Raw genomic sequence first — 9,777 nt, 5'->3', positions numbered from 1 at the left:
GATCTGGGAAACAGTGCGGCGCGTAGCCGCACCAGCCAACCCCCTCGCGGCGGCGCGCGTACTTTTCCACGTAGCGAATCAGAAGGGAAGGCGCGGCCTGGCGCGCGGTCAAGACGGCCAATCGTCGAGCCGAGCTCTGTCTCGAGTGGCCTCTACCCCACCACGTTCGAAACTCGGCCTCCAATCGCCGGGAAGGAGGCGGTGGGCCGCGCCTGTTTATCGTCTAACGGTCGCTGGTGGAGGCAGCTCTCGGGCCGCTGCGAACGCCTCCTCGTGGGCTCCCAGAAATGCGGGTAGGAACCGGGCGAGCCCTGGGGGCAGGTGGCGGGGCCGGAGCCGGCAGCGCCGCTGCACTTGGCCGCGTCCCAGCGCCGCGGGGCTGCCTCCGCCGCTCCGCCCCTTTCCCCGACGAGTGGCGGGCCCGCCAGCCAATCCCAGGTGGTGGCGCCGTCAACATCCCGGAGCGCGAGGGGCAGCTGCCCAATGGGAGCGTGGGGGCGGAGCTTGACCTCGGGGGGGGCGGTAGGGGCGGAGTCCCGGGGGGGAGGGGGCAGAGCTGGGGGAGGGAGACGCTTGCGAAGGGAGGGGAGCCTGAGGGGGGCAGAGCTGAGGGTAAGGGGCGACTTGTGAGGGAGGGGGTCACTTACGAGAGGAGGGAACGCGGGGGGGGAGGGCCATTTGAGGAGAGGTCACCAGTTGAGGGGAGGCGACCCTGAGGGGGCAGACGTGGTGAGAGGGGGTCACTTGTGAGGGGAGGGGCTCCCTAGAGGGGGCTTTGCTCTTGGGGTGAGGGCGTTTCGTGAGGGGACAGGGTCTTCAGAGCCCAGAGGCTCCTTGTCTCTTCTCAGGGTCCCTCGGGAGATGGGGGCCCGGTGGCGGGAGGGGAAGCGGGGACCGAGGCGCCCTGTCACCCCTTAGCGATCTGAGAGGAATCAAAAGCAATCCGATCTCGCTCAGGAAGAGATGCAGAGCCACACGGTCTCCGAGTCTGTGCTGGCCCCGGTGTTTGCATCTCAATCAGCACTGATACTTACGAGTCAAAATACCTTGCAGCTTGTTTTTTTAATGCTGCTCCTTTATGTAGGGACTTGGCCGTATAAGGACTGTTCTGTGCTATGGAAACAACAGATGACAGCTTAGCTGTTCCTCAGCCCAGTTATAGCTCACTTAATATTTTTTTTTATTGCTAGCAGACTTGTAATGAGGTTATGAAACGAGCCTGTGTCACAGCTAAGTCCCACCCATCAGCTGTGCTGCTGAGATAGGCCACCCATGATTTCATCCTGGGAAGATGGGGGTGACTGACGTAGCCCCCACCGTTGCCATCCAGCTGCTCCAGAGACACTTGCAGCTAGTGCTTTATCTGTCAGGTTAGGTGCCTGATAACCTTCAAGTTTTCTAGACTTCTGACCACTAGAAAAAGAAGAAAGGCTTTTTTTTCTTTTTTCATTTATCCCAAGAAGTTCTGCCAAAGGGATATGTGTATCTGTGATAACTTCCTTCTAATTCTTGCATTTTCAGCCCTGCCCAAAGGAGATAGCTTGAGTGAGTACCTGGAAAACATTTCTGCTGGAGCCAAACAGGCTCCAGTAAAACAGGGAAAAATCAGACAGTTGTCCATCAGTTTCCTTCAGGTGGAAATAATTTTTATGCTTCTGAAGCTATCTGTTAGGGATATATGTACTTACAAATAATGAAAACTTAAATCTGTAAAAGCCAGTAGCATGTCCTTGTAAGCCCTGTAAAGAACGGTTGTGCTTTGAAGGTGTTGTGCTTCTTTAAGGCAGCAGGGTTTTATTCGTAGTATTATCACAGACCACTAGGACGGTATTTCTTAATGTCTCTTTTTGTTCGCCATCCGTGAAATGATCGTAAGGTTTTTCTTCAGTGTTAGAACATAGGATGAATTAGGGTGTAGAACATGCTGAAATAAGAACTATAGAAGAACTGTATCAGTGTATTTCAAGTGTTTCTTAGTGGAAGTATGGAAACTGGAAGAATATTTCAGTTTCTCTACAGCCATTCTTGTAAACTGCTGCTTTGAGTGCTGTAAGACCATCACACAAGTATTTTGTATTTATTTATTTATGATGCTTTCAGTTAACCAGCTGCTGTTTTTAACTGCTCTGGGATTTCTGTTTGACAACATTTTTTTGTTTGTTTGTTAATCAGCAAGAAATGTAGCTCAAAACAGTTTCAAAGCTTTTTGAATTACAGTTATATAGTAGTAATAAAACAAGCATTCTGTGAAAAAAGTAAGCCAAATATTACACACACAAATGGCAGAACTGGTCAACGGCAGTCTAACTTGGTGGGTCTCGATTTTATTTTTTGGTGGGTGTGTTTCTTCCAGTGAAGGCACAGATCCCTGTTCAGCAGATTTAAATACATTGATAATGGGCCCTTTCACAGGAGTCTCAAAAACGGTCTGTGGAGCCTCAGATTTAAAAAACCAACCAGCCAAACCCCAACAACACTGTTCTACCTAGGATGCTTTGGATTCAGACACCTTTTACAGCCCACTCTAGATGTGTGATGCACAGCTAGGAATCTCTTTGATTTGTAGGAGTCCCAGCAAGTGCAAGGCTGACTAAATAGCACCTGTTTGCAAGCATAGCAGAGGATAGGGAAGAGAGGTTCGTTGTGGAATGCTAGCGCTTTCTGGGGTGGTTTGGCTGAAACAACCGTCTCTAATCAAATTCTGTTTCTTCAAACAACAAAGTTAAATGGCTTTTAAAAATAAGAAGGTGATGCTTACTTCTTTATATTTTCAGGGTAACGTCATACTTGGGACTAAGATATGGAAAACTGTGATGTGGTGAATATTGTACAACAAATCCCTTCATCTTCTGCAGACTCTGATGTGAGAAATACCCACAGCTCGCTCTGTAACTTGAATTGTAACAGGTAATGTGTTGAAGGAATTCCTAAAAAATATTTTTATTCTTTTTGTTTTGCTTAGTATGCATTTATAATAACATTGTTACTAAGGTGAAATAATATGTAATACTCTGCAATATATTTTAGGGCTTTTTTTACATTTACAGGTATAATCCTTAATGAGAAAAGCCTAACCGAAAGAATTGTGAAGTCTTCCTTAAAAATTTAATAACTTCCATTTCCTTGTGTCTCTTAGAATGGCGGGGGGGAAACCTGTCTTGGACAATTTGTAAGATATAATTCTTTGGACAGATCATGCATTATGCTAAGTCATTTGTAGAGAACAGCAGCTTAGCTGAAAACTGAATTGTTTTTCTGTTCAATGCCCAAGGTATTCCCATTCAATAAGAGGGGCAAATATGGACTAATGGCCTCAGTGACAGATTAGGAGAGCTTCTTCTTGACTAACCTATTAAGATGAGAACAAGTCACTTACTGCATGTGTAACTTCTCAAAAGAAGGCAGTAGTCTTGGATTTCATAAATCATTGTTACACAGAAGCTTGTATCTGTAAGCTTCTGACCTCAGAACCTATGGAGAAGCACATAGGTTTGATGAAAAGCTGTACTGACTGACGTTTGTACTAGTAAGCAGTAATATCTATGCTGATTATGATGTCTCTGTTCTTGGAAAGCTACTGCATTTTAATAGTATGTAAGATAAGAATGAAGCATACTGTGGATTCTTTCACATTTTCTTGAAAAACATCCTCATTCTTATTTTCTTGAAAAACATCCTCATTCTTATGACCATATTGTTTTTTTTTTTTTTCCCAGCATGATTAGGGTCACAATGTAAATTAAGTGTATAATTCTTTTATGGCTGCATAGCATATGTAGTATATTATTTTGGCCACTATGTTGGACAACTGGCACAATAAAAAATTGAAATATTTTTCCTCATGTTTCACTAGAAGTCCCTCATCCAATCCCAATGGAGTTTCTGGTTACTCAGGGAATACCAGGTCCTCATTAATGCCTGGTTCTGTTGAGCTGCTTGCCTCCTTTATGCAAGATATCCAGAACATTGGAAATGCTGACTCAGAAATTGTCAAGAACTGTGAGGTATTTGATATTAAAGTTTATTTGAAAAAAATCATATTAATGTAGTGGCTTTGCATTTTGGGAGACAAATCTAATGGTGATATAGTTTAGCAGCAAGATCTATATAAGTATGTTACTTCATGATGGGACAAATCCTTTTACAATGTATGAACTAATCACATGGATGGCTTTTACTTCAATTTTATCTTAGCTTTTTACAATACCTTAGCTTTTTATCTTAGTGTTTTACAATACAGATGTGAATTTTTTTTTTGAAGTTACAATACTTAAAGATTGTGAGTTTTTGAACTGAAAAATTTAAACCTTTAAAATCGTAGTACTTCAAACTGGTCTGAAGTGATCCTAGATATTAGAAGTTTTCTTTCTAAAAATGAGTTTGTTTTAGTTTATTTATTTATTTATTCCACTTGTAAAGATGTGTAGCTGATTAGTTTGTTTCCATGTTTAAAACAACACAAAAATCATGATGTAGGTTCAATCAGCTAATTCCTTCAAACCCTTTTTTTTTAATGTTGTCTTTGTCCTTTTTTATTTTAAATTTTATCATTATTTTTAGTCTCCGTAAGGAACATGAGGTTTCCACACCATGGGCTTGTTCCTGCAGAATTTTTTAGCTTTCTGGCTGTGGTCCATCAAACTGTGTCTTGACAGATGCTTAATTTGGGTGCTCTTTAACAGCTCTAAGAAAAGAATATAGATGTCTATGTCTAGGCACATGCGTTCTATGCCCCGTGTCCTATGCGCCAAGTATCAGGCTCCACAAACATTAGCATAAAACAGTTTTTAAAATTCAGATTTTACCACATTTTAGCAACACTATATATTTGATCTGTTTTTTTTTAATTATTTTTTTTGTTTTCACTAAATAGTTATGCATCATGGCCTTTAGCTGGATTGTTGAAGAGAAGAATTTCTTATTGAAGCAAATGGTTCACTGGACATAGGGATATTTAATTATCAGTTTTAAAATTGCTTATAATTTATTGAACTGGAATCAACCTTTCCAAAATTTGACTGTACTTTCCTGTTTCTACTGTTTCTACTGTAGCTGTTTCTACTTTTAACACATCTCTACATCAAATGACTTATTTTGCTGTCTATAATGACCCTTTTTTAAGTGAATGTGTCCATGGTGAATTGTTTCCACTGATTGACATTATAGGGGGCTGCATGTATTGTGGAGTGGACAACCACAGTGCTGTTATTAAATTTTGTATTATGTCAACACCTAAGTATAAAATTGCAAAACTGTTTTGTAGCTAGAGTAAAAGGTAAGAGATGCAATATGACTGTGCTTTAATTATTTTACTTTGTGATTTAATAGACAAAGTGGCTACAGTTATTGAGACTGGTAGAAAAACAATGTCAAGAACAAATAGTTGCCCAGCAAGAGCAGTTCCACCATCAAATCCAAGTAAGTAAGGATTTGTTCATGTAGGTACGTTAGGCTGAATGTTTCTTTTCTTCCCCCCAACCCCACCCCCCTCCAAAACAATGCAGTATGGCCTCTGGCACTCATCTTTTTCTGTAAGTGTATTCAGACAGGCAGTTAATGGAAGTGGATGACTGCAATGCCTATTTACAGGATGCATATTTGAGACAGCCTTGGCTAATTAACAAAGTAACTTGTAGGAACCTATTCAGAAGTGAAGATTCTTGGATTATTTGTTTTCAGTTGTTTTGTTTTCACAAACATTTGGTTCAGAACGCCCACAGGATAATTGGATTTCATAGGTACAAGCTGTTTTTTATTAACTGTTAGACTGTATCATTTCTAATTTTGAGACATTGTAGTTTTCTCTTGATTAGAAAATGTTATGCAACTTGTCATTCCCTCATCTAGACAGTATATAGCATAAGAAAACATTCACTGTAATAGCTGAACACTTATTTCACCTTTCAGTTGAACAGTCTCCTTTCTAAGAATGAAAAATGAATGACCCATGTGAAGATTCACTTTTTTGCTGAACCATATTTATGCATTAAAACAGAAGAAATGTATATGTATGTATAAGAGACAGTAATTCTATAAATATATAATGCTTATTATCTTCATCATTTTGGTTGCTGTTTTTCCCTTCCCTTTCCTGATGCCCTCTACACTAGTAATAATCAACAGTTCCTGAACTGAATTAACAAGAGGTACTGTCCTTTTATCCTATCTCCTGTTTCTCCCCACTCACCTCCCCATCTCCCCCCCCTCCCCCCATCTTGTTATTTTTGTCCTGCCAGTGTTTCCTTATCCTTTCCTTCCTCTTACCATAGTGGTTTGATTCACTTGTTGCTAATCATAGTCTTGACTAATCCACTGTGTTGGCTTTGCTGGTTTTTTGTCTTTCTTAATAGGAAGGCTACCTCTGGAAGAGTTGAGTTTGTGGTCTCAGCAGGGACTTACTAACTGCATGAATTGCCACACTAAATATAAAATCAACAGCTATAATTTACTTTCGGTTGTATGAGTGCATTAGATAAAATAGATGGAGCTATTCCAAACTTAAACTGGTATGCCAGTGACCTAGTGAACATACTGAAATACAGGCAACTCAACACATTCTAGTAAGACTAATAAAAAGACAAAAATAATAATTTACTCTTTGTGGTAGAAAAGCAAGATGCTGCATTAGCATTGATGTGACTCTGAGATAAGGCTTGCTCTATGCTTGTTTCAGGACCAACTGTGCTTTTAAAAATGTATCTTCATCCATGTGAAAATATGGATCAAAAGACCTTGAGTTCATTTTGGAATCAGTGGGGTCTACCCTTGGCTTATGTGATTTATACAGTAGAAGACAAGTGTGCTAATGACAAACTATCACCACCTGTGGCTCATCCTAAAATCAGACTTTTATTTGTGACTATGCAAAGAGAAGTAAAAGTGCTATTTAATTAGAATAGTAGCCTTTTACTCTTCCTGCACAAGTTATTAATGACAAAGATTAAATGTCAGCAGACAATCTGATCAGTTTGGGTTTTTTCCCCACAATTCTGTTTCTTCCTTTTTGTTCTCTCTTCACTACCTTCCTTGACAGTGTTGAATCACAGAATTAAACACAAATGATCACAGCAGTCATGACTGAAATCATTAGCACAACAAAAAACATTATTATGACAGAAGACTTCATCCTGCGGTGTGGTGGGTTTTTTTTGGTGGTGGGGTGATTTGGGTTTTTTTGTTTTGTTGGGTTTTTTTGTTGGTTTTTTTTTTTCATAGAAAGCCAGCTGAAATTCAATTGTTAATTCTGTTGCAGGTTAATAAAACATGAGGCTTACTTCTGACTAGCGTTACATGTAGGTTCCTCTGAAACTAAGTCTTATTTTTTATTTCTTACTTTCAGAGAACAAATGATTTTTGTTCAATTTGTGCTTTCCACTTGTTACTCATATGTGAGTAACATACTGTAGTTCTGTGAAAAAACATTAGTAGAGTTCCATGTTCGTAAAATTATTGCAAGTTCTTTTTTTTTTTTTCTCCACCCCTGAGGAAATTAGTTTGAAATGTGTTCTTGAAAACCTCTATATACTCTGGTCTTACAATGTGTAATGAGTTGTGTGCTCACGCAGAGTTCAGTAATCTCAATGTAACTCTGCAGAAGTGCTGATTGCTGGCCAAAGGACACAGCCATGGGCACTAGCATGAAGTCTTTTCATACGCCTTGACAAAAGCATTAGTTGTTTCTCAGAGCTGTTTCAGTATACCAGTGCACAACTGTAAAACTTAAAAAAAATATTACTTATCTAATATACTGAAATAACTCTTCACAGACACTGCAGACTAAAGAGTAAGTGACCTGTTAAATATCTTCAAGTGATCTAAATATAGGTTTGCTCCACTCCATCAGATATCAAAACAATCAAAATGTAGGTCTTTGTATTATATGAACAGCCTAATAACATATTATCTAAATCGGGTATTTTAAAGTACAGTTTTATGCAAATAATCTTACAGAGGTACATTATTCCTATTAGCGTAGTAGAGTAATGGTTTATACTTCCATTAAAGCATCCTTGCAATCTTTAAAAAATTATATCCAAGTTATAAATTCTTTTAGACCTAAATTTAGCAAAAGACTTTTGTCCACTTCTAATGACATACATAGATAGTTTATATTTCTTCAGCTGGCTGGTAGGTAACTATAGTTCTGAAGGCATGTAGTGAATACATGCATGCATGTTTTTTTACATTATTAAATGACTACTGAGACCTGTAATTCACTGCATGGAATTAAGGATTGTTACCATGCACATTTTACTGTTTTGCACAATATGCATATATCTACTTTATGCATGAGATGTCTACACATTGAAAAATATGAGTTATTTGAAATAACTACTCAATTCTCTCACTAATAACATGACTTAAAGATGCATCACAGTATAAATGTGATTTGTAGCATGATCTCACGGGAATTTTGCCCTTTCTTTTTCTGTAGCTGATTCAGGATGAGATAAGGCAGTTAGTGAAATTGCAGACCAGCAATTGGGGTGCCGGCAAGAGCAGAAGTTTGCCTGCCAAGCTTACAGACACTTCTTCATCACTAGAAAGTCAAATGGGGATGTGTTCTGAAATCTTTGAAGAAAATGAGTGCATTGTCAATCAACTTAGATCTAATGAAGCAGAAAGTCAGCCAAATGCATCTGATCTGCATCAGGAATGTTTTGCAAATGATGCTTCAATGAATAGTGGGTATGGTACACTTTCCGCCTCCGAACTGAACCCTGGCAAATCTAATGACATTAGCAAGTGCACAGACTACATGGAGGAAACTTCACAAGGACAGGGTGATGCAGCAGTATTGCAGAGTGATGCAGTTGTAGCCAGCGTTCAAAATAAAAGAGAACTTTTACAAAAAAAAATAGAGGAAAATTTTTCATCAGGAAGGAATGATATTTTAGTTTTTCCTGCTGAACATGAACATAAAGTTGATGAAGCTCAATGTGGAAAAAAACCCAGGTACGTGATAAACTTTCCAAATATGTTAATTTATTGTAGACAGTTCCCATTCAGTAAACAGCTGTTGGTAACTGGAAGCGTGTAAGAATTGAATGGAACCTCTTGACTGTAAAAAATACTATGCTGCTTGATAGATAAAGTTACTTGTTTAGTCTAATGTTTCTGCATTATGCATATTTGCATCTGCAGTGTTTATCTGTTATAGATACATTGGGGAAAAATACGAAAATCTACTTTTTGTGCAAATATGAGCTAAGATACAGTTTGCATATAGTATTTATCTGCGCACCAGAATTTTAGGTGCTGATTACCAGTTTTATATGACTGATATTTTGCTATTGTGCTCAACCAGTCTTTTTTTGTCAGCTTATATGCATGCATTACAGCAATAAATTGTATCAGACAACAGCCAAACATGTTGGGTTTTTTTTGGTTGATCTTTGTTTTGCTCTATTCAATAGATCCGTGGATCTACCAAGTTTATTTTTTTTGACAGACTAGCCAGCTAATTTGGCAATAATACTGACCAAGCACTGCTCTAGTTGCACAGAATTTAACAATGTATTTTACTCTCCCTGTCAGACTGGACTGTAATGGCAGTGGCTTCATGTGGCCATGAGCAGTATCAGAGGTCTCATGGGCAGCATGTTGCTGTGGGTCCCCGATAGTAGTCTGCAGAGATAAAAACTTTCTTGCTATTGGAAAAACGGAGAATTGTGAAAATGAACTTGCATTTTCTTAGTATTTAATAAAACATAGAACCAACTTTCTTTAGAGGATGTGGTTTGGAAACGTGTTATTTCAGCAGATAGCAGATAAGTA

The 9,777-nt window shown here is 39.2% G+C and overlaps 1 protein-coding gene across 6 annotated transcripts in view; it reads left to right on the top strand.

Moving 5' to 3' along the window:
* Window positions 1-78: 78 nt before the first annotated feature.
* The window catches only part of MPHOSPH9 (M-phase phosphoprotein 9), a 32,184-nt gene continuing 22,485 nt past the window's right edge, over window positions 79-9,777 (top strand). Inside the window, exons 1-5 of one of the 6 annotated variants that reach the window (XM_069794810.1) lie at window positions 79-293; window positions 2,775-2,907; window positions 3,854-4,004; window positions 5,329-5,418; window positions 8,435-8,955. In XM_069794810.1, coding sequence (XP_069650911.1) covers window positions 2,801-2,907; window positions 3,854-4,004; window positions 5,329-5,418; window positions 8,435-8,955 — 869 coding nt within the window. In that variant the 5' untranslated portion in view covers window positions 79-293; window positions 2,775-2,800. Of the gene's footprint in view, window positions 294-558; window positions 613-2,774; window positions 2,908-3,853; window positions 4,005-5,328; window positions 5,419-5,907; window positions 6,009-6,110; window positions 6,147-8,434; window positions 8,956-9,777 lie in introns of those variants that run through there. The other 5 variants (XM_069794812.1, XM_069794811.1, XM_069794813.1 and 2 more) reach the window with 5 other exon arrangements.

This window comes from Haliaeetus albicilla, chromosome 10 (genome assembly GCF_947461875.1).
Source record: "Haliaeetus albicilla chromosome 10, bHalAlb1.1, whole genome shotgun sequence".
NCBI classification, from domain to species: Eukaryota; Metazoa; Chordata; class Aves; order Accipitriformes; family Accipitridae; genus Haliaeetus; species Haliaeetus albicilla.
The sequence above is the reverse complement of the archived record's forward strand: the minus strand, read 5'-3'. Positions and strand labels throughout refer to the sequence as shown.